The sequence below is a fragment of the Lagenorhynchus albirostris genome, chromosome 2 (assembly GCF_949774975.1).
Source record: "Lagenorhynchus albirostris chromosome 2, mLagAlb1.1, whole genome shotgun sequence".
Lineage (NCBI taxonomy): Eukaryota > Metazoa > Chordata > Mammalia > Artiodactyla > Delphinidae > Lagenorhynchus > Lagenorhynchus albirostris.
In genome coordinates this window covers 176717551-176742616 of record NC_083096.1, presented here as the reverse complement: position 1 = coordinate 176742616, position 25066 = coordinate 176717551, and the positions used below count along the sequence as shown (strand labels likewise).

Here is a 25066-nt window from a genome sequence, read left to right as displayed (position 1 = left end):
TGCAGATATTAAAAGGAGAGGTATGAACAATTTTATACAAGTAAGTTCCACACTGGAATGACAAATTTCTTGAAAAACACAGATTACCAAAAGTAATACAAAGAAGAAACAAAAAATCCAAATGGCCCAATATCTATTAAAGAAATTTAATTTATAATAAAATACCTTTACTCAAAGAACATTCTAGGACCATATAACTTCATTAGTGAATTCTACCAGATGTTTAAGGAGAAAATCATACCAGCTTTTTGCAGACGCTTTCAGAAAGTAGGGGAGGAGGGAATAGTTCTGACTCATTTTATGAGGCCAGCATATCCCTGATACCAAAACTGATACAATTATTATCAAAAAAAGAAAGCTACAAACCAGTATTCCCCCATGAAGAGATGCAAAAATTCTTGACAAAATACTACCAAATAGCTTCCAGCAAGTGTGGTTTATCCCAGTTAAGATTAGCTTAACATTTGAAAATTGATAAATTTTTTTTAAAAAAAGCATGAGACCTAATAAATTTATCAAGATTTTAGGGTTCAAGATCAACCTATAGAAATCAATAATTATATGCTATATTCTAGCCATGAACAATTGAAAAATGTGATTTAAAAACACCGTTTACAATACCACCAAAAAAAATTTAATTATTCAGGAATCAGTCTAAGGAATGATGAATTTTTAAAAAATGGTATATTCACACATTGCCATATGAAATACTGATGCATACAACAGCATGGCTGAATGTTGTTGAAACTTAATGTTATGCAAAAAAAAAACCCAGACACAAAGAGTTGTACATATTGTATCATTCCATTTATATGCAGTTCAAGAACAGCCACAACTAATTTATAATGATAAATCAGAAAGTGGTTGCTTGAATGATGGGAGAGGATATTGATTGGAAAGGGATATGAGGGAACTTTCTGGAGTGAGAGAAATATTCTGTAATTGGTTTTGGGTTATGGTTGTAGAGGTGTCTATAATTGTCAAAATTCATCAGACAGAACATTTAAAATCTGTACGTTTTATTGTCATTTGATTATGCCTTAGTGAATGTGTTTGGATTGAAAACTGCAAATATCTTACTAAATTATTGTGCCATTTTAATGTAATCCTGTCTCATACTTAGCTAAGGAGAAAAAAATTCGAGCTCTTCATTCAAGCTGATGACTTTTACACCATTTTGTCGTCCTAGGTTTTGTGTGGCCATAAAGAAAGAGAATTATCCAGATTACATGCCCTCCAACATATTTTCTGACAGTGCAAAACAGATTTTCAGACAGCCTGGGCATACCATATATCTCCTGCCGACAGTGGTAATCTGCAACTTGCTACCTTGTGAACTTGATTTTTATGTTAAAGGAATGCCCATTAATGGGACACTGAAACCTGGCAAGGAGGTGGCTCTCCACACAGCTGATACCTCCCAGAGCATTGAACTGGGTAAGGATTTAGTCAAATAATTATCTGTAATAATTCTGTGAACGTGTCAGTGGATATTTTATGACTATTTGGGAAAGTTTTAGAGAAATTGTAGCACATATAATACCTCAATAAGCCAGCTCAAAGGATTTATGCAGTTAAAAAAAGAAAAGCAAAACTTCTAATGTAGAAAATCATCGAAACAAAAAACCCGAACAAAACTAAAAGATTTACAGAGCAAGCACTCAACACAGCCTTTTTTTTTTTTTTTTTAAATAAATTTATTTATTTATATTTTTGGCTGCGTTGGGTCTTCGCTGCTGTGCACACGGGCTTTCTCTAGTTATGGCGATTGGGGGCCACTCCTCGTTGCGGTGCGTGGGCTTCTCATTGCGGTGGCCTCTCCTGCGGCAGAGCACAGGATCTAGGTACGCAACCTTCAGTAGCTGTGGCATGAGAGCTCAGTAGTTGTGGCTTGTGGGCTCCAGAGCGCAGGCTCAGCAGTTGTGGTGCACGGGCCCAGTTGCTCCATGGCATGTGGGATCCTCTTGGTCCAGGGCTCAAACCCTTGTCCCCTGCATTGGCAGGCGGATTCTTAACCACTGCGCCACCAGGGAAGCCCCAACACAGCCTTTTTTCTTAATGTTGCTCACTGGATGTGTGAGTAAAGGAAGTCATTTCATCTTTTCAAACGGTGCTTTTTACCAGCTGCAGAATGAGCAAAATCATATGTCTCTTCTCTTTTCACGAAAGGGAAAAACGTTAGGTAAGCATGTACTGTGTACTTTAGGCAGTATGTCAAATACCTTCATATACTTGATCTTATATAATCCTTACAGCAATAGTTATTTGTCCCATTTTACTGACAAAGACATTGAGGTTTGGAATAGTTAATGTATCAAGTAATTTCATTTGTAGGGATGAATGAAGTCAAGGGAGGGGGTCATTATCATATTTGTAGCACATGTAGCAACAAGGTACTTCTGGTTTTGGGACAGGAAGTAAGTTTTCTTTAAGGCTGTTGTAGACATGTTGAAATAATAAGGACTTAGATATTTACCTTTTCACAGTTTTGTGATTCCATAACATCATCTCATTTGATCTTCACAACAATGGATGTTTCAGGCAGAGGGACAGCTGTTTTCCCCATTTTACTGATGAGGATCCTGAAACTCACTGAACTTCAGCAATGTGTCCCCCAGTGATAAGCTTACATTTTTGAATATGTAAATCCTTGAGCTTAATTTAGAAAAGAAAAACAGTGCAATTCTGGTTGTCTGTTTTAAAGAAAATAGGTCTTTGTCCTGACATTTATTATTTCTTCAACAAATATTTGTTGAGTCCCTGGATGGAATGGGAATGTCCTGCCCCCACCCCCCTCATCACTGCATGCACACCAAGCACTCCTCATCTTCACACTCATGCTCCCTGTGGATCGTCACTTTTAATAAGAAGCCCGAGCAGTAGATACTGTTATTATCCCCATTTGGCAGATGGACACAGTGAGGTTAAATGGCTTGCCACACATCATGCAGCTGTGAGGACAGACTGGGAATTTGAAGCCAGGCAGGGAGGCTGCAGAAAACCTTAACTCTTACTCTCTACTTGCCTTTACTGGGTTTCAGGCACCCAGCTGAAGGCCTGAGGTATAGTAAACTCTTAATACCAGAGCTGTTATTGATAACCTTTGGGTACTTTCATTCTTCGAATTATTATGCAGTTCAGACTCCCTAGTGTGACTTCTAGACCGTATTTATTCTCATCCCAGCTAAAGGAAGATGGCCATTCTAATGAGATTTTTGCCTGTTGAATACGTGGTTATTGATTTTTCCAGAGCAATCCAATTCAGTTTGGCTGTGGACTGTTTTGACAAACTAAAGTGAGAACTCTGAAAGACAATAGCTTGTATCTTCTTTAGGGGTGTCATTGGAAAATTTTCCACTCTGTAAAGAATTGCTTATTCCATCTGGAACCCAAAACTATATGGTAAGAATGAGGCTCTATGACATCAACCGGCGGCAGCTGAACCTCACTATCCGGATCGTGTGTCGAGCAGAAGGATCTTTAAAGATCTTCATTTCGGCTCCGTATTGGTTGATTAACAAAACAGGTATGTACAGAGGATGCTCAAGTAGGCCTTTGGAGTTGGTCGTGGGAATTCAGATTTATCTGCTCAGCTAACTAAATGGAGCCAATGCAAACAGATTACCTCAGCAGTATAAGCTGCTAAACTTACTTTCCTGTTTCCATAAGAAGTGCTTAATCATGGTCAAGACTGGCCTTTTGGACAACGACTGAGCAAGCCCACCAAATAAATTCAGTTTTCACCATTTTCCCCCTTGGTGATTTTTTTCCTTTTATTATTTGTATGTGTCCTGGGTACACCGGCTGGGACTGATATAAACTTTCCCCCTCCTTCCTAAAGGGCTCCCGCTGATCTTCAGACAGGACAATGCAAGAATGGATGCTGCAGGCCAGTTTGAAGAGCATGAGCTGGCCCGGAGCCTGAGCCCTCTCTTGTTCTGCTATGCTGACAAAGAGCAGCCAAGCCTGTGAGTGCAGTCATCTACGGGAAGGGGAAGTAAGCTCCCAGGGAAGGGAGAAATTAGCAAAGGCTCTAGTAGATCCGTGTAAGTAGAAATATACTCTAGATAACAATCCTGACTTGGCAGGGGAACAGGACCATGACTTAATGGGATTTTTTCAGATCTAATTTCTGTGTTACTCGATATTGAAAATAAACCATTTGGTTGGTTTATAATGAAAGCCAGTTTTATTTTCCGTGTATTGAAGTAGTTCTATTCATAACTCTGCTGATGGAGAGAGACCCACACGTTCTCTTCTCTGCACGGTCTCTCTCCCCTGGAAGCTCTCAGAGCAGGCAGAGGAGCTGACTTCAGAGGGGAGATGGATGGCCCTTTGGTAGAGCCTCCACCCTATTAATCTAGTCCAGGTCCTTTTTTGTAAGGTTTTGAAATCCATCTCTTTTTCTGTTGAAATAAAATGTGCCATTTCAAGATCTCAAAGCACTCGTTGCATGTAGAGCATTAATTCACGTTTGTTCTTGGTTTTGGCATTCTTCTTTTTACAGGGGTCTTCTGATTTATAGCCTTAATCCAAAAATACTTAAGTGTATCTGATACTGCTAATATTCCATACCCCATTATCTGTAGAAATGTGCTGCAAACTTACAGGAGGGCTTCAGGAGTAGTACTTGCCAGTGGATACAGATGCATCTACCAGGGAGGGCTGGACTCTGGGCTGCTGCTGGAGTCTGGAGAGGATTGACCAGGGTGCTGGCCACAAATAGCCACTTGACGTGGTCAGCATCCAGGACTTGACGTTTGAAACACAGTTTGTTTTGTGTACGGAATTCACAGTCCCCAAAGCATTTCCACATAGACTATCTCATTTGATTCTCCCAACATTTCAGTAGATTAGGCAGCACAGGGAATCTTGTTTTGGTTTTTTTTGTGTGTTTTTTTTTTGTGTGTGGTACGTGGGCCTCTCACTGCTGTGGCCTCTCCCGTTGCGGAGCACAGGCCCAGCGGCCATGGCTCACGGGCCCAGCCGGTCCGCAGCATGTGGGATCTTCCCGGACTGAGGCACAAACCCGTGTCCCCTGCATCGGCAGGCGGACTCTCAACCACTGCGCCACCAGGGAAGCCCCTTGTTTCGTTTTTACATGAGGAAACTGAGGCTCAGAAAGAGTTACCCACCCAAGGTTACATTGCTTGTTAGTGGTAGAGCTGGAACACACATTCAGGAATTATGTTTCCAGGATCCGTGACAGGACGCTGACCAACTAAATGGTGCTTTGCTGTTACAATAGTACCAGGCCCTTGAAAGAGTGTACCACTAGCTGCATCTTCTGTATATACTTCTCTCATATGTTCAGGGTATTTCGGAGTCAGGAAAATATCAGTTTGCTTTGAATCCTTGTTTTTCAGATACCGTAGCATTTTCCTCCTGTCTTATGCTCACAGAATCATAATGTTTTCTCCTAAAGCATTTAGTTGTGGAGGTCAGTACATTTTTACACATTATTGAACTGTGGCTACCTCTAAGATAGAGTTTTGACCACTGATTAATTGCCTTTCTGTGTTTGGGAATCACATGAGAATGTGGAAGAGTCAGTATTAGAGTTCTAATTTTGGCTAATAGCCACAGCAGTGCTTCCTGATTAGAACAGGTAGATAAGACTTTCTTATGGACGAATGTATACATCTTTGCTTTTCTGCTCCACAGCTGCACGATGAGAATCGGAAGGGGGATTCATCCTGAAGGCATGCCGGGCTGGTGTCAGGGCTTCTCACTGGATGGTGGTAGTGGTGTCCGAGCTTTGAGAGTCATCCAGCAAGGAAACCGCCCAGGGCTGATCTATAACATTGGTGGGTTATATTTGGGGCAGTGGGAGAATCGGAACCATGGGCCGATGACTTCAGGCTTGGAGGGTTAAGTCGGCCATACATTTTGGCTTCGCTGCAAGTGCTGATTTTCTCATTTGGCATTGGGTCAGGTATCTGTTCTCTGAATTCTAGATTGATATCAACACAGATCTATTCTCCTAGGGATCTAAGGAGCCACCTGAACACTGCCCTTTTGAGGTCTGAGGCTCTGTTTAATTTCAGACTCACCTGTGTCAGAAGAGTATCAGTTTGGCTTGAATCCTTGTTTTTCATGGGAATAATAGGAACACTTAGAATGCTTTTTATCCTCCAAGCATTTCCCACGCATTCATTAAAACTTGCAAACCCTAAGAGGGTAAGAAGCATTGTTCTACTTGAAACTGAAGCAGAGAGAGGTTAAGTGACTTGTCCAGATAAAGGGGAAGTCTGTTAGAAGTAGGATTATAACTGGGGTGTCCACATTTGAGGCAAAAAATATAATAAAATGCACTTGGTGGTTATGGTAATTAGAAGGCCCTAACTAGCTTAGCTTCTGGACGTGGCGGGGTGGTGAGGGACGGGGAGGATGCTGTACCTGTATGCCTCGTGGCCACCTGGAACACGCAGATTTTCCAAAGGGTTAAGACAAACTTGATTTAAATGTGTCTCAGGTTTAAAATGTTAGCAGTGCATCTTTCCTTTCATATATAATTTCCAAGGATCTCAAAGCACTGTTGAGTATTGAATGTTGGGAAACCATTTAACTCTCTGGGAAGGTGGAAATGTTCTATTTTGTACTGTCCAATCAGGAGGCACTAGCCACGCGTGGCTGCTGAGCACTTGAGAGTACCTTACTAAAAACTGGTGAGCGTGACAAAGAAATTGAATTTCTCATTTCATTTTAGTTAGTGTAAGTGATCTTGTATGACTAGTGGCTACTGTTTTGGACAGTGTCAATGTAAAGAGTCGTGTTATAAAAGGAAAAATTGAGATGGTATCAAAGCTGTTTACCTTGAATCCCATGGAGTCAGTGATATGTTTAAGTGTTTGAAGGTTTATTAGTAGAAGACTCTCTTCCAAGTAGAGTTAGCTTTTTGTTTTTTAAAACATGAATTTGCATGTATGCTCCCTTGACATGGAAGCTGTCTACTTTAAAGTTGACATTAAGACTTTTAATAGAAGAAATCAAGTGTATCTGATCCTCCAGCTGAGGATAATTTTCTTTACTTTTTCCTCACATTTTTTTGCTCCACCCCTTGAATAGGTAAAGGCTGCTTCATACAGAGTTTCAGTGATTTTGTTTCTGTGATTTGCTCAGTCTTTCAGCTATTTTTGAGACTTAAATTAAAGGAACACCAGTACAAGTGAATTAGGGAGTTAACAGATCAGAATATTTATAATTGGAATTACGTTGGAACATCCAGGACACCTAGTTGTCATATCCTAAGGTCTCTTCTCTTTTTATGGTCTCTTGATACTTGTTGACTATTGGTAGGGTCCTTGTATATGTCCCATCACGATGTGAGCAAGGACTCCCGAGGCAGGCTGCCTGGGTTTAAATCCATCTATGCCACCCACTGGCTGCGTGACCCAGGGCAAGTTACCCAGCTTTCCCTGCCTTAGTTTCTTCATCTGCAAAAATGAAGGAATGAAAATACCTAACTGATAAGAGGTTGTTATGAGAATTAAATGTTGAGCCTTTGGTGGAGGGTGTAGCATGTATTAAGAATTCAATAACTGTTATTATTTTTATTATTTTTACCATAAACGTTTTTATCATTTTATAACCAGTGCTCAGCCCAGTGCCTTGAATATAGTTGCTTTATTCATTGTCTGAATGAATGAATTAATTCATCCACTGAGTTTTGTATTTTTAATAGTTGTTAGCAGAGTTTCTAAGAATATAGTGCTATTTCATTTTTCTTTCTTTTTTTGGAACCTGGTGTTTTGAGATTTCCTTTTGATTGACTATGTCTTTTTTTCCTTGGTATGTGTTTTGTTTGCCTTTTTTTTTTCCAGTACCTAGTAGGTACTGAAAACATTTATTTTATGAAGGAATAAATTCTATAGCATCTAGCATTATGTTTGAGCTGGCTTCTTGGGCAGTGGGCTTAAAGAAAATACTAGAAGAGTCAGCTGAGTTCAGGGCAGTTGCAGAAGCCAGTTAAGTAATATGAAATTTCTACAATATGCTGTAAAAGGGGCAAGTTCTCTAGGAGGAAATTTTGTGTCCCATGTGTAAGCAGAAATGTATCACATAAACTGTCTTAGTTGGGTTTTTTTATAAATTTATTTATTTAATTTATTTATTTCTGGCTGTGTTGGGTCTTCATCGCTGTGCACGGGCTTTCTCTAGTTGTGGTGAACAGGGGCTACTCTTCGTTGCGGCAGGCAGGCTTCTCATTGCAGTGGCTTTTCTTGTTGCAGAGCACGGGCTGTAGGCGTGCAGGCTTCAGTAGTTGTGGCATGTGGGCTCAGTAGTTGTAGCTCGCAGGCTCTAGAGCACAGGCTCAGTAGTTGTGGCTCGCAGGCTCTAGAGCACAGGCTCAGTAGTTGTGGCGCCCGGGCTTAGTTGCTCTGCGGCATGTGGGATCTTCGCGGACCAGGGCTTGAACGTGTGTCTCCTGCATTGGCAGGCGGATTCTTAGCCACTGCGCCACCAGGGAAGTCCCTGTCTTAGTTTTATAAATGGAAACCAAACTGAACACCTGTGTGTTTTAGTTGTTGTTATAGTTGTACACACCTTATGAAGAAGCTAGGAATTATGGGAACGTTGATGTTGCCATGGAGACTTTTTAAGGCCTAAATGGGAATAAAGTATAATACTTTGAGTGCTGTTGCTGTTTTCATTCCATTCTTAGGAGCCTTGACAGATTCTCTGGGAGCTACAATTGTTTTTTCAGTGAAATTGTGAAGGCTATTTAATTTTTTTAGACTACAAATTTTTTTCCTTCTGATTAACTCATGGAACTGGTTCTTGTTATTTGTAGGTATTGATGTCAAGAAAGGCCGAGGCCGATATATCGACACCTGTATGGTAATCTTCGCTCCCCGTTACCTGTTAGATAATAAATCATCTCACAAGCTTGCATTTGCACAGAGGGAATTTGCCAGGGGACAGGTAAGCAGCTTGCTTTTGAAGATTAACTAGTATTTATTTAATAGCACAGTGAGTTTTAATGTCAGGGCTTATCTCCCCATCAACACTAAGTTTTTTGATGTGAATAATCATTTTGTGCCTTTGGTATCCTAAATAGCTCCTGGTAGAGGGCAAGGCTCAGAGTAGATAGATACTCAGTAAGCATTTACGTCTTGACTTGGCTTTTGACTAAAGCCAATGATCCTGTGTGTTTTAGGGAACAGCCAATCCTGAAGGTTACATTTCCACCCTTCCTGGTTCCAGTGTGGTGTTCCACTGGCCTCGGAATGACTACGATCAGCTGTTATGTGTCCGATTGATGGATGTTCCCAATTGTATTTGGTCTGGAGGCTTTGAAGTCAACAAGAATAATTCCTTCCATATCAACATGAGGTAAGTTCAGAGACTATATTTAGACAAAAAGTAGCCTCAATTGAGGTGCAGTAATGTAAATAGTAAGCTATAAATACCATATAAATTTCAGATATTTATAAAGCTGTAAATAGTAATAAATAATAAGACTACTCTTCATGAAATGCACACATATGTTTCTGGCTCAAAGGTCATAAAACTGCAAAGACCAGGCAAGGAGGAGTGAACATTTTGATGCAGTGAGTTAAAGGGAACATTGACAGTTTTGACCATTGTGCACTTGCTGTCGTCTGAGGTCACATGTTCAGGGGGTAGTACTGATCTCACTGTTACCCACAACTCTGTCAGCATTTAGTGGCAGCTTTGATTATAAATGTTTTTGTCTATTCTTGCACATTGTACAAACTCTTCTCTCATTTGATGCGGTTTCAGTAAATCACCTGGCCTTCTTTGCCCAACCCAGTGACCCTCAGGTCCTTGTTAAGAAAAATCAACAAAATTCAGCCTCAAGTAGTACAGGATGACTGCTTTCTTTTTCTGCTTTCATCCATTGCTTAAAAAAAAAATGTATTAAACTTTAAAAATTGTGGTAAAATACACATACCATATGAGAAAGATAGCATGAAGACCCAGAGATTATTTTGTGGGCCTCAGGCACATAACATAAAATTTACTATCTTCACCATTTTTAACTTCACTAGTGTTAAGTACATTTATGTTGTGCAAACAATCTCCTAAACTCTTTTCCTCTTGCAAAATGGAAACTCTGTACCCATTAAACAACTGCTCCTCTTTTTCCCTTTCTTAACCCCTGGCAACCGCTGTTTTCCTTTTCATATGAATTTGACTACTCTAGGTATCTCAGATAAGTGAAATCATACAATATTTGTCTTTTTATGAGTGGCTTATTTCACTTAGCATAATGTTCTCAAGGTTCGTCCGTGTTGAACTTCCTTTTTTTTTTTTTTGGTGATAGTTTATTACATTTTATTTCACTCTAGTGCAGTGAAATTATATATATTCAAGTATAGTTGATTTACAATGTTGTGTTAATTTCTGCTGTACAGCATGGTGATTCAGTTACACGTATATATACATTCTCTTTCATATTCTTTTCCATTATGGTTTATCACAGGATATTGAATATAGTTCCCTGTGCTATATAGTAGGACCATTTTTACATTCACCATTTACATTTCACCATTTTACATTCCTGCCAGTAGCACACAAGGGTTCCAATTTCTCCATATCCTCACCAACACTTGTTATTTTTTGCCCTTCTGATAGTAATGGGTGTGAGGTGGTATCTCATGGTTTTGATTCTCATTTCCCTAATGATTAGTGATGTTGAACTTCTTTTCATGTGCTCGTTGGACGTTTGTACATCTTTTTGGGAGACATGTCTATTCAAATCCTTTGTCCATTTTCGAATTATTTTTGTTGTTGTTGAGTTGTAGGAGTCCTTTATATATTCTGAATACTAACCCCTTATGAGATACATAATTTGCATATATTTTCTCCCGTTCCATACGTTGCCTTTTCACTCTGTTGATTGTGTTCTGTGATTTACAGTTTTTAATTTCGATGTAGTCCTACTTACCTATTTTAACTTTTGTTGCCTGTGCTTTTGGTGTCGTATCCAAGAAATCATTGCCAAATCCAGTGTTATGAAGCTTTCCCCGCTGTGTTTTCTTCTGAGAATTTTATAGTTTTAGCTCTTACATGTAGGTCTTTGATCCATTTTGAGTTAATGTTTCTATTTAGTGTAAGGTGAGGGTCCAACTTCATTCTTTTGTTTGTGGATATCCAGTTTTCCCAACACCATTTGTTGCAGAGACTTTCCTTTCCCCATGGTATGGTGTTGACACCCTTGTCAAAACTTGGTTGACCCTATATGTGAGGGTTTATTTCTGGGCTCTCTATTCTATTCATTCATATTCTATCTTTATGCCAATATCACACATTTTTTTAAATTACAGTAGTTTTGTAATAAGTTTTGAAGTTATTAGGAAGTGTGAGATTTCCATCTTTGTTCTTTTTCAAGACTATTTTAGCTATTTGGAGTCCCTTGAGATTCCATCTGAATTTTACTATTTCTGGGGGAAAAAAAAAACACTTGGAATTTTGATGGGGGTTGTATTAGATCTGTAGATCCACTTTGGGTAGCATTGACATCTTGACAATACTAAGTCTTCTAATCCATGAACATGGGACGACTTTCTATTTATTTCTGTCCTCTTTAATTTTTTTCATCAAATGCTTTTTGAAGCTAAAGACACTGAAATCAGTGCTATTTCAACACATTTAGAAGCAATATTTAATCATTTATACCTTATGGTTAGTTCTTTATGGAGAACACTATTGCAAGGGAACAGAAAAATGGCTAATTTAATAATAGATGATCCAAAATAGTATTTATATTTGACTAAAAAAATGCATTATCTGAGGTTTTTCTTTGTTTCTGTTTTTGTTGATGATGTGCCTTTCTTAATTATCCTTTGCCCTGGCCCCCCCTTATTAGAGTTAATTGCTTCTGGCATAGTGGTTTTCCAGCTATGTTCCTAGGGGCCATTGGGGTCTAAGGAGGTGACTTTACAGGTCAAGGGAGCAAAGTGGGCAGGACTCCAATGCCCTCATCCCTACTTCAACCAGAACTCCTATCTGGTAGTATCATATGTTCCCCACAACAGCGGTCCCCAACCTTTTTGGCACCAGGGACCAGTTTCGTCAAAGACAGTTTTTCCACGGATGGTGGGGTGGGGGGATGGTTCAGGTGGTAATGCAAGTGATGGGGAGCGGCAGATGAAGCCTTGCTCGCTTGCCCACCGCTCACCTCCTGCCGTGTGGCCCCGTCCACCGAGGACCAGGGGTTGGGGACCCCTGCCCCACAAGATTTCGTGGTGGGGGCGGGCAGGGGAAGGTGAGGAATTCTGCAGCTGAAACCACCATTGGTTTATATACTGCCTTGGTGGAGGCAGCCCAGATCAGTTGTGTGGTGTGAAGCCAATTCAGAATTAAACAAAAAGTTACTCATCGTTACTTCAAAAAAGAAGAAAAGGAAGTAAAAGGTGTGGAGGGTGGGCAGAAGGATGGCTTGTGTACCTTTGTTAATCCTTTTGAAATAGTTTCAGTGTGTGGCCCTAAACTACTGAGCAGGGACCTGAGCCAGCTGTTTCCTTCCTTTACTTTCCCCACATTTTCATTTTGAAACAGTTTAAACCCACAGAAAACTTATAAGAGTAGTACAAAGGCACCCCTCTTTTACCTAGATTTCCTACATTTCAACATTTGGTCTGTTCTTGTTCTCTCTCCACACTTGCACACATACATTTTTTTTCCCCAAACCATTTGAAAGTAATGTGAAGTCATCATGATACTTCATAAAAACTTTATTACCTATCATTACACACTGAAGAAATTTAATATTGATTATGTTTTTAAATAAATAGTTCTCTAAAATGTCCTTCATAGCAACCTTCCTCCCCAGATCTAGGACCCAGTGAAGGATCATGCATTTTATTTGGCTGGTATATCTCATCTCCTTTAATCTAGAATAGTCATAGTCTCACTTTTCCCTTTTTGTCTTTATTGACGTTGACATTTTTGGAGTCCAAGCCGGTGCCTGGTAGAATGTTTTATTTTCTGGATTTTTCTGATGGTTTTTTATATATAAATTTGGGCCAAAAAAGAAAAATGTGGGCCATCCATTTTTGGTAAGAATACTACTTCTGCGGTGGTACGTGTTTCCCACTGCATCACATCCGGAGGCCTGTGACGTCTGTTGGTCCTGTTATTAATGTTGCTAAATTCGATCATCATTTGGTTTAGCTGGTGTCCACCAGGTCTCTGTATTGTGAAGTTACCTTTTCTTCTTTGTAAACAGGACTAGTCCATTGGGGGGATAATTTGAGACTGTGTGTCTGTTCTGTTTCCCCAAAACCTTTCACTCAATGGCTTGATGGTTCTTACCTGAATCAGTTATTACATTGGTGGTTGCAAAATGGTGATTTTCTGGTTCTCTCATTTCTTCTACATTTATTAACTGATATTCTTCCCTAAGGAAGAGCTTTCTTTCCATTCTCTCCAGTGGTTTATCTGTATTTAAGTACACACACACACACACACACACACACACACACACACACACACACACACAACACCCACGTAAATTATGATCACATACTGGTACCTCCATTCCACAGGATTCTTCCTCACCTTCCCTCATCCTACAGTGCAAACCCTGTTTATCAATAACATCAATATATTAGTTTGAACCATGTGAAATTCCTCTTTTCTAGGTCAAAAGTAGTCTAATATTAACAATTTTATGTAGTTCAACCAATATTTACTCATTTGCTGCACTGACGCTAGACCCAAAACAAACCCTAAGTAAAATTTGTAGATCTCATACAGTTACGGCGTGCTGTTCAAAGTTGCTTGAATGAATTCTTTTTTACTGTGTGATTATACTGTCAATTTCTACTTTTTTTAATGTGATCAGAGAGCGCACAGTGGTGATCATGAGAAGTATGAGGAGAATGTGAACTGGAGCTTGTTCCCTCCATTTTATGCAGCCTCTTTTGTTTCCTTTTGCTGCAGAGACACTCTGGGAAAATGCTTCTTCCTGCGTGTGGAAATTACTCTTCGAGGAGCTACCTATAGGATCTCCTTTAGTGATACAGATCAGTTACCCCCTCCTTTCCGAATTGACAACTTTTCTAAGGTACCAAGGGGAGTTGAGAGCCAGTTTGGCTGTTTCATATGCGGGAAAGTGGAGTATATACTGCCCTTAAGATAATGATGAATGAAGTACATTTTAAACTTGGGTTCAAAAGAAGCCATACAGGATCTTAGAAATCTTACCATTGGGAGGTGGTTTCTGCTGGTTATTTTGATTGCTGGGCAGCCTTGTCCAGAAGGGACTTCTCAGTACCCAGAACTTATTTTGACTAGATAGTTTGGTTGGCATGGTGCCCTCTGTAGACATTTCCATATAAACAGAGAGAGAGGAATCAGAATCAGATTGACAAATGCCCGGTAGAATGGGCGGGCATTCTTCCTGTTGCTTAGTTACAGTGAGCTCTTTTATGAATCTTCCAAGTAAAGCCAAGATGGAAATCATTAGATTCTATTTTAAATTATGCCTTACATCTTAAAATATGTGACTTTCCATAGCTGAATTCCAAAATTTTTGTTCAAAGTGTATCCCAGGGGGTTGAGGGTAGACTAGATGCCATTGAAAGGACAGAGAAGCTTCCTCTAGGTATCTGGCGTGGCAGAGCTTCTCAAAACCCTTTACCCAACAGGCTGTGGCCCATGTCTAATTGGTGGGCTTTTTGCAATTTTGAAGATGATTAGAGAGGCATTTGAAGAGGCCACATGATGAGCCTCACTTGTGGTTATATGCTGCGTAGGTTCATTTGGGAAGGATCTGGGACTTAAACCTAGGAGGCACTGATAACTTTCCAATACCACCGCTCTGACTGAAAGACCTCTTTATCCTCTCCGCCCTTACTGTAGGTCCCGGTTGTCTTCACTCAGCATGGCGTTGCTGAACCCAGGCTCCGAACTGAAGTGAAGCCCATGACTTCCTTGGATTATGCCTGGGACGAACCCACCCTGCCACCTTTTATCACTCTGACTGTTAAAGGGGCAGGTTCCTCTGAGATCAACTGCAACATGAATGATTTCCAGGATAACCGACAGCTTTATTATGAAAATTTCATTTACATTGCTGCTACATATACGTTCTCTGGGTAATTCTGAGTTAAATTACTGTTCGTAAAGCAGAAAACTCTAATTATTAACCGGTTTTAAATTTTAAGCAGTTCTCAGGAGGCTAAGGGATGAACGAAGATTCCTTCCATTCTTTACCAAATCCTAGGCTCAGGCTCTATCTTGAGAGGTCTTTAGTCTAAACCCTTGTCTTCTGGCTAGAGTAAAATTTATCCAAAAAGGCAAGACTCTTCTCTTTTTAATAATCTATCCCCAACAATCCATTCTAGTATCTAACAACTCCCCTAAGGCATTGTTATTATAATGTCTTAAATTTCTCTTGCTTTGAACTTTTGTCTTACCTCTTTCCTCTTTCCTTTACCTCTTTCCATTTTTTGTTTTACCTCTTTCCTCATCTGAAACTGACTAATCTTCATCCATAATTATTCAAGTCACCATTCTGACTCTCCTCTTCCATTGAGAATTCTGATTAAGCAGACACTTAAAGGTCTTTTTAATAGTCACCTAAAGGCAAGCAGAGGAGTTTAACTTGACAGTAATTCCAGTTGCCTTACAATTATAATCTTCACTGTTGTCTGACTAGTTAGTTGTATTTGGAAAGAAAAGACAGGTGAGGAATAGTGAGCTTATTCTAATTCTGTTAGATTGGTACAGAGATAGGTACGTAGAGATTCAAAATGTTAGGCTTTCAAAAGTAGTCATTCCACCAACACATAAATATAGTTTGTTTCTGTGCTGGTTACAGGGCCAATTTTAAAGTTGAAGAAACTGGGAAGATAGCCTAATCTTTAGCATTCCAAATATAAGTCACCTGGTGAACGGGGCATTTAAAGTCATATTTCTTTGCAAAATGTTCTGAATAATTTTGCTCATGAAATATTTTTGTATGTGCCTGAGGCCCACAAAATCATCTCTGAGTCTGTGCAGTGTCTCTCTCAGCTACCTAGACTCCAGATTTCACTAATAATGAATTGAATAGGCATCTTTGCTTAGAATAGCCCTTCTTTTCCTTGTTTATTACAGTTCTCTTTTGATAATGATGGTGCTGAGATGCTTATCTTGTTTTAATTAAGTCAATCATGTGTGTTTCTTTCTTTTTAAAGATTATGGCACTCAATAGTATGACATGCTTAAGGTTTTAGTGCCTGAAAAGCCAGTCCTTAATCTGGTTGCTATTCATGTTTTTCTCTTTACTTTCTTATGTTAAATTCCAGTAGTTACTAAGCTGTTTAACTGAAGAATCCTAATGGAGAATTACGAGTTTAATGGGTTGAACAGATATGGATAGAGAAAAAGAGAAGTTCCTGGGAATCTTAGTGTGCTAAGGGATTGACCCCTATAAGTGCAGTAGATCCTATTTCTTCGCATTTTTGGTGAGAACTGACGATGAGGAAGGAGACTAGTTTTGTTTTGTTTTGTTTTGTTTGAAATTGAGGTGAAGTTCATATACCATAAAATTAACCATTTTAAAGTGATCAGTTCAATGGCATTTAGTGTATTCGTGATATTGTACAGCCACCACCTCTATCTAGTTCCAAAATGTTTTCATCACCCCAAACCCATTAAGTAGTGACTCCCCCATTAAACCTCTTCTCTCAGCCCCTGGAAACCACCAATCTGCTTTCTGTCTCTCAGGATTTACCTATTTCAGATATTTCACATAAATTATCATAAAACATGTGACCTTTTGTGTCTGGCTTCTTTCACTTAGCATAATGTTTTCAAGGTTCATCCACACTGTAGCATGTATCACTGTTTCATTCCTGTTATGGCTGAGTAATATTCCATTGTGTGTCTGTACCACATTTTGTCTGTTCTTCCTTTGATGGACATTTGTGTTGTCTCTACCTTTTGGCTGTTGTGAACAGTGCTGTCAGCATGCCCATACATGTACTTGTTTAAGTACTTGTTTTTAATTCTTTTGCATATATACCTAGGAGTGGAATTGCTGGGTTCTACGGTAATTCTGTGTTTACCTTTTTTTTTTTTTTGCGGTACACGGGCCTCTCACTGTTGTGGCCTCTCCCGTTGCGGAGCACAGGCTCCGGACGCGCAGGCTCAGTGGCCATGGTTCATGGGCCCAGCCGCTCCTCGGCATATGGGATCTTCCCGGACTGGGGCACGAACCCGTGTCCGCTGCATCGGCAGGTGGACTCTCAACCACTGTGCCACCAGGGAAGCCCCTGTGTTTACCTTTTTGAGGAACTGCTATGCTATTTTCCACAGGAGCTGAATCATTTTATGTCCCACCAGTAATGTGTAAGGGTTCTGGTTTCTCTACATTCTCAGCAGTGCTTGTTGTTTTCCACTTAAAAACAAATTTTTTTTAAAATTTATTTTATTTATTTATTTTTGGCTGTGTTGGGTATTCGTTGCTATGCGCGGGCGTTCTCTAGTTGTGGTGAGCAGGGGCTACTCTTTGTTGCGGTGCTCGGGCTTCTCATTGCAGTGGCTTCTCTTGCTGCGGAGCACGGGCTCTAGACACACAGGCTTCAGTAGTTGTGGCACATGGGCTCAGTACTTGTGGCTCACAGGTTTAGCAGTTGTGACGCACAGGCTCAGTTGCTCTGCGGCATGTGGGATCTTCCTGGACCAGGGCTCGAACCCGTGTCCCCTGCATTGGCAGGCGGGTTCTTAACCACTGCGCCACCAGGGAAGCCCTGTTTTCCACCTTTTTTTGATTGTAGTAATTCTACTGAATAGGTAATGTTACCTCATTGCGGTTTTGATTTGCATTTCCATAATAATTAATGATATTGAAGATCTTATCACGTGCTTATTCCCATTTGTGTATCTTTTTTGTTTGCTTGTTTTTTGACCATGTCGCACAGCTTGCGGGATCTTAGTTCCCCAACCAGGTATTGAACCCCGGGCCGCCCTGGCCACGGCGTTGAAAGCGGTGGCTCCTAACCACTGGACTGCCAAGGAATTCCCTATTTGTATATCTTTGGGGAAATGTCTATTCAAATCCTTGGCCCATTTTTAGATTAGATTTTTTTGCCTTTTTGAATTTTAAAGCTCCTTATATAATATGGATACAAATCCCATATCAGATATATGATTTGCAAATATCTTCTCCCATTCCGTGGATTGTCTTTTTACTTTCTTGGTAATGTCTTTCGGAAGGACAAAAGTTTTTTAATGTTGTTGAAGTCAAATTTTTTTGGGTCACTTGTGCTTTTGATATCATGAAAACTGGTTTTTAACTCGGAATTTTTCAGTCCATTTTTTGATGATAGAGATTAGTGGAAACAGGAGGATGATCTAAATAAAATCTCACTGAAATACCCTAAAGTGTAGTTAGGCTGCAACATTCCATAAAGCTTAGTATTCTTAAGCCATAGAGAAACACAACAAGGTGGAATTGGAGGAAGGTGATTATGAACCCTTTGTTTTCTTTTCATCCTTAAGGGACTTCTGATTTCTTGCTAAGACATGGGGATGCAATAATTCTGATCATCTTCCTGGCAAACAGTAGAACTAATTCTTGGACCCTTGGAATGTCTGGATTAGTTTTTGTTTTTTGTCTCTAAAGATATATAGTCATCCTTTTATGTCTGAATTTTAAGCCACTGAAATTATCAGGAGAGGGGAAATGTCAGAGTATGTCTTCTGACAAATGAATCTTTGAACTGTGCAGGAAAACAGCACAACCTTGATCTTTCTGCAGCTTGAGTCAGGCTTTTTCTTCTATGATTAAAGAAGAATTATCTTCTTTATGGTGGAGGTTTAGCCGTTTGCTTATGAGTACATGAATACGCATGTGAGTCCACGTGTATACGTGTGTGTGTGTATTATGATTGTTACTGTTTTTTCAATTCTAGTTTACAGGAGGGGACAGGACGGCCTGTGGCTTCCAACAGAGCCATTACCTGTGCAGAGCTCGTCTTGGATGTCTCACCGAAGACACAGAGAGTCATTTTAAAGAAGAAGGTAAGAGAGCTTAGAACTTGGAGTTTAGAAGAAAAGATTTTTAGCCCTGGAAGGGACAGGGGCCACCTGGTCCACCCCCTCGTTTTGCAGATGAGCAAGCAGAGACCTAGGCCCGTGCTCACATGGAACTTGGGCGTCCTGACTGCTCCATTTGTTGTTCTCCCCACTGTCCCATGACGCCTGCTCTAGGAATTCCAAGCCCTTCTCATCTTTGATACCTTTTCAAAGAACTTAATTCTTGAATTTATTTTTTTTCAAATTTGTGATTTGTCGTTTTCATTACTCTTTCTATTGTAACACTCCCCTAATCTACTTTTCCCTAAACTCAGTGGAAAAATTATCACACTGACAGTTTTTTCCCTTTTTATGCCAACATTCTTTTCAAGTTAGTTTATGAAATGATTATGCTAATAGACCTAGATATTGAGAGAAAGAGTAAAGTTTGACCAGAAATATTGTGACTGACAGGAAGACTGGTAATAAATAGTTCAGACTTCAAAATGAATGTTGTTTGAGAACACAGAGGTGCAGAAATCACTCTAAGAGGAGGAAGATCAGCAGCTATCATTATTTGAAACCATTTACCTGAGGGGTGTGTTCTGGAAAATTTTGCATAATATAAATCATATAATCCAAAAACAACCCTGACAGAGGTTGTGTGTTTCCAACCTAAGTGGCCCTAATGCTGACAGAGGATGCCCTTTAATCATCTAAAGTGCTATCATGTGTGGCAGTAATGTAGGTGGTTTATGACTCATTTGGCTTTGAGGTTGTACAACTCTTACCGCATTTTTAATGGGGGATAGATTCAAATTATTTCAGATTTTGCACATCAAATGAAACTTTAATACATGTGTTTCTAATTCAGTTTTATATTTTTAACAGCTTTATTGAGATATAATTCATGTACCATACAAATCACCCATTTAAAATATACAATTCAGTGGGTTTTAATATATGCACAGTAGGTACTACTTTAACCACACTCAATTTTAGAACATTTTCATCACCTCAAGAAAGAACCCTGTATCCTTTAGCTATCACCCCCGCATTCTCCTTACTTCCCAGCCCTAAGCAGTCGTTAATCTACTCTCTGTCACTGTAGACGCCCCTGTTCTGGACTTCGGTCAATATATGAGTGGTCTTTAATGAAGGGCTTCTTTCAGTTATCCTAATATTTTCAGGGTTCTTCATCCATCTATCAGTCAACCAGTACTTCTACATGTGTTTTTATATCATACCAGTTGAAAGTCACATAATTCAAATTTGCTTAAAATGTTATCACATTCTTTTATATAAGACTGTGTTTATGTGTTAGATACATTTTAGAAATAAGATTTGGGAATGGTGATGAGTAAAGAGACCATGAGATGTAGTAATTGAAAGTAGACAATTTTCTAGACTTTATTGAACATTTTGAAAAAGGAAATTTTAAAAGACAATAATCTAGGGCTTCCCTGGTGGCGCAGTGGTTGAGAGTCCGCCTGCCGATGCAGGAAACACGGGTTCGTGCCCCGGTCCGGGAAGATCCCACATGCCGCGGAGCGGCTGGGCCCGTGAGCCATGGCCGCTGAGCCTGCGCGTCCGGAGCCTGTGCTCCGCAACCGGAGAGGCCACAACAGTGAGAGGCCCGCCTACCGCAAAAAAAAAAAAAAAAAAAAAAAAAGACAATAATCTAAAAATAAAAGAGTCTAACAGAAATCAAGGAATTGGGAAAAAAATAGAAGAGCCCTTGGAAATGATGCAGATGACCTTCAAAGAAATGTTCAAGTTAATGAGGATGTTAGAGTGAATGGAAACCAACTCAAGAGAAAGATGATTTATCAGTGGAGTATGATCACCAGGTGTGATCAGCAAAACACTAATAATAAATATACATACATGGGATTTCCAAGGGCTGGTGTCTGCTAAGTGGACAGAAACAGACTTTTTTAAATTAAGTAGCAAAAAATACTTTACATAAAATTTTATAATTTACACATTTTCACAGTTGTCATTTCACTTGATGAGGATGAAAACCGGTAAATGGGAGGGAAGGTGATGAGTGAGTTACGTTGACATCTAAAACTGGGCAATGTTCTTTGAATTGGCACTAGGAAATGGACCTATGTGCTTGAATTAGAAACCAAGAGTAGAAGGTTGACCTCTTAGGTTTTTGTTTGTTTGTTTTTTGGGATTTTTTTTTTTTACTTTCTGTTTTGAAAGAATCTCAAATTTACAGAAAAGTTGGTAGAAATTCTATAAAGTGGATTTGTCCTGTTGCTGGTGACGTTAACGTTAGCACTTGCTTAAGGTGGTGTCTGCCAGCCTTCTCCACTGTGAAGGAAGTTTTTCTTTTCCTTTGTATTTAGTAAATATTTTGTGGAGAGGTGCTTTGAGACTCTGTAAATATCCTGTTCCTCATCAAGTTTTCTATGTATGTATGTATGCATGCATGCATGTGTATTAGCTTGGACTTCCAGAACAAAATAATATAGACTAAACAATGAGAATTTATTTCTCGCAGTTCTGGAAGCTAGGAGGTCCAAGATCAGGGTGCCGGGCAAGTCGGTTCCCGGAGGGGGCCCTTCTTCTAGTTTGTGGACTGCAGCCTTCTTACCGTGTCCTCAGATGGCAGAGGAAGAGTGGGGTCAGGGGTGAGGGGAGAGGAGAAAGCAAGCCCTTTGGTGTCTTAAGGACACTGATCCCATCAGGAGACCCCCACCCTCATGACCTCATCTAAGCCTAATTATTACCCAAAGGCCCCATTTTCATCCCAACTGCGGGTTAGGTCTCCAGCATAAGGATTTTGCAGGAGCACAGTTCAGTCTGTAGCTTTATGTATGTCCCCATGGCTCCCTGTTTTATTCAGTGTGTTATCTGTTACTGTCAGGGTTTATTTTTATCCTCAGTTCTCATGTTTGGCCGGTAGGAGTGCCTTTAACCTCCTGTGTCCTTTTGACATATGCCCCTCATGCCTTGAGCACTTCCATACTTTCTGACACAGCAAGTTATTTTGGGCTCGTTTTGTACTTTCCCTGCAGCATTCCCGGAATTTGCCACTTCTTTGAGGAGCCCTGATTCCTTTTATCAGAGAATGGAATTTAGAAACTTAAGATATGTACACTAGGTGCCCTTGTTGCTGTTGTGGTGTCGCTGTTCCCAGACTCTCTCAAGGGACAGACCTAGCGATTTTATGTATACATGACGTATATATGCACACACATGGCACATATTGTATCTGCGTATATGCATATGTGCATATGCATACATATATCTTATATGTGTATTTATATATTCAACGGATTTCTCTATCTCTGTGTATTAAGAACCAGCAGTTCACACTAATAGTTCTAATTCCAATCCAACATCACAAAGCTCATTGTAATTTTTTCCCTTTTCATATTTGTAACTCCTTTGTCCAGCACTAAGAATGTATTTATTAATTTGATCAGTTCCCGTGAATGTAACCCATGTTTTCTCATCACAGTTGTGCCCCCCGCCCCGAGTGTGGACACACCGTGTTACCTGGTGTGGGCCCTGATCTCCACATGCTGGGCAGCTCCCCGTCCAACCCCACCCCCTGCAGGAATTCCCTCCTCACCTGTCTCTGTCTCTGACAACCCACACTAGGCTCGCCTCCCCAGCCCCTCGATATGGGTCAGCACCCACCTTGGGTTTCAACATCCCACTCTGGGCCGGGCCACCACAATATACCCACCTACCCTCACACAGCCCCCATGGCCTTCTCCCTCCCTCAGTGTCACCTCAAGGTTTTAGGACTAAATTGTGAGGAAAGGGGGCAGGGGAAGGGAACCGGAAGGAGAATGGTAGATCTTGGGTTTTTAAATGGAGGTTTGGGTAGTGAGCCTGCACATACGGGCAGGCAATAGAGGAATCCATGTATGAAAACTTGATTTCACCTGGGGATCTGTGCTCTGATTCCCGATCTGGAACACCTCCAGGAAAATTGAGGTGCTTTTCTGTGTGGTTTTGGTGCTAGGGATAGATGTATTCTCTTACTGTGAACAGAGAAGTAAGCATGTGGGGATTGCGGGTGGAGAAGTGCAGCTCAGTTTCATCTCTTTTCACAGGTACGAGAGGCATTAGCACACAGTAGAAAGAGCATCATCACACTGCTATATTTAAAATAGATAATAAATAAATAAATAAAATAGATAACCAACAAGGACCTGCTGTAGAGCACAGGGAAGTCTGCCCAATTCTCTGTACACCTGAAACTAATACAACATTGTTAATCAGCTATACTCCAACATAAAATAAAAATTAAAAAAAAAAAAAGAAAGAGCATCATATCTTCTAGATTTGAGTTCTGGCTTTGCCACTTAAAGATGATGATATCTGGTGTTTCACATTCCTACCGGAGCCTCATTTTCCCATTGATCTCCCAGGTTAGTGAGGGGGATCAACTAGGATGCTGTACATAATGTGCTGTGTAAAGGGATGTGATCATGATAACATAGCAAACATTTATCGAGGCATTAACCCTGTGCCAAGTATGTGCTGAAAGTGCCTTGTATTTATTACACTTATCACAAGAACCCTCAGAGGTAGCTTAATTTCCCCCTTTGACAGGATCAGGAAACAGGAGCTCTGAGAAATTTAGTAGCTTATCCAAGGTCACTTAGCTAGTAAATGAGGCAGCTGGATTTCAGATCCTGGCATTCGACTCCAGCATTCATATTACTTTGTTAGCTTTTAATGCAGCTTTGACAGCTTTGTTGCAAAAGCTGTCTTTCCAACGCGGGGCAGCATGTGGATGCGTTTGTGGTACCTAGAATGTGATCCTGACGGGTCTAGTTGGAGTATACGTTCCCATAGAAAGAGTATTCTCAATGGTTAGGTGTTCCTGAAATGGAATTATAGGGATTGTGTTAGAAAGGTAGTATGGCAAAGTGGATAAGCACGTCGTCCCTGGACTCACACTTTGGGGATTCAGACCTTCACTCTACCACCTACTAGTTAATGTGACCGTGGTGAAGTTTCTTTATCTCACTGGGACTTAACTTCTTCATTTGTAAGTAAGAACAGTAATAGTATATACCTCATTGGTTTGTTTTGAGGATTAAATGAATTACTATGTGTAACTCACACTGATCAGTGGCTGACACATAGTAAATATTCAGGAGGTGTTATTACTACTATTATTATTACTTCTTACATATAATGGATTATACAGACTTTCATGGATAGACCTGGAAGTTCAAGTACTGCTTATAAAATACTCCTAAGAGAAAATATATTTAGAATTAATAGCAATAAATCTAGTATAACTTTTGAATACAATCCACTTAATAGTAAACCCAGTAAATTGGAAATTGGAAACCATCAATATAGTATGCTTACCTTATGAACGTGGGATGGGGGAGAGCTCTGGTAAATTCTGGTTGTCTGCCAGTTATGAGGATAACCAAAGACCAAATACTGAGAATATCATATATACTTTATATAATTGGATCACTCTTTTAGGTAAGGGCACTGGAGGGCTGCCATCTGGAATAGCAGTTAACACAGCAGTGTAGCTAGTGGAGGAGATTAGATTGAACCTCGACTAACTGGTTTGCTCAGAAAGTATTAAGTGTATGAAAAAAATAAATTCAGAAAATTTATATTGTCATTTTTGGTTGTTTGGTTCAAGAGTTTAGCATATTTTATCCGAAGTGCAGCTAGAGATTGACAGCAGTGCAAGTTTGAATTAAGCACTGACATAATCGGAAAGTGTCTTTTAGTACAGTCCCTACTTGAGAACTCATTGAGCCCTGTGTGAAGCTCTTGAAGCCCTTGTATGAAGCCATGGCTGCGCATGATGGCTCTTGCTGTCTCTGCCCAACAGGAACCAGGGAAGCGTTCTCAGCTGTGGAAGATGACTGGCACAGGCATGCTGGCCCACGAGGGCTCTTCCGTGCCTCACAACCCCAGCAAGCCCTTGGCCGCCCGCTCCACCGAGGGCTCTGCCATCTTAGATATTGCTGGTCTTGCTGCAGTCACTGACAACAGGTAACTTTCATGGCAACTTTTGGTTCAAGTTCACTGCTTTCAAATTCAGACTCATAAGAAATCTACACCAAAAAGCAGAGAGTCT

The 25066-nt window shown here is 40.2% G+C and overlaps 1 protein-coding gene across 3 annotated transcripts in view; it reads left to right on the top strand.

The window, feature by feature from the left end:
- VPS13D (vacuolar protein sorting 13 homolog D) overlaps positions 1-25066 on the top strand; it is a 244991-nt gene that overhangs the window by 102667 nt on the left and 117258 nt on the right. For all 3 annotated transcript variants that reach the window (XM_060141400.1, XM_060141399.1, XM_060141398.1), the window contains 10 exons: positions 1190-1437; positions 3335-3526; positions 3842-3968; positions 5665-5807; positions 8795-8925; positions 9161-9336; positions 13915-14038; positions 14836-15071; positions 18876-18984; positions 24818-24981. In XM_060141400.1, the coding sequence (XP_059997383.1) occupies positions 1190-1437; positions 3335-3526; positions 3842-3968; positions 5665-5807; positions 8795-8925; positions 9161-9336; positions 13915-14038; positions 14836-15071; positions 18876-18984; positions 24818-24981 (1650 nt within the window). The remainder of the gene's footprint in view (positions 1-1189; positions 1438-3334; positions 3527-3841; positions 3969-5664; positions 5808-8794; positions 8926-9160; positions 9337-13914; positions 14039-14835; positions 15072-18875; positions 18985-24817; positions 24982-25066) is intronic.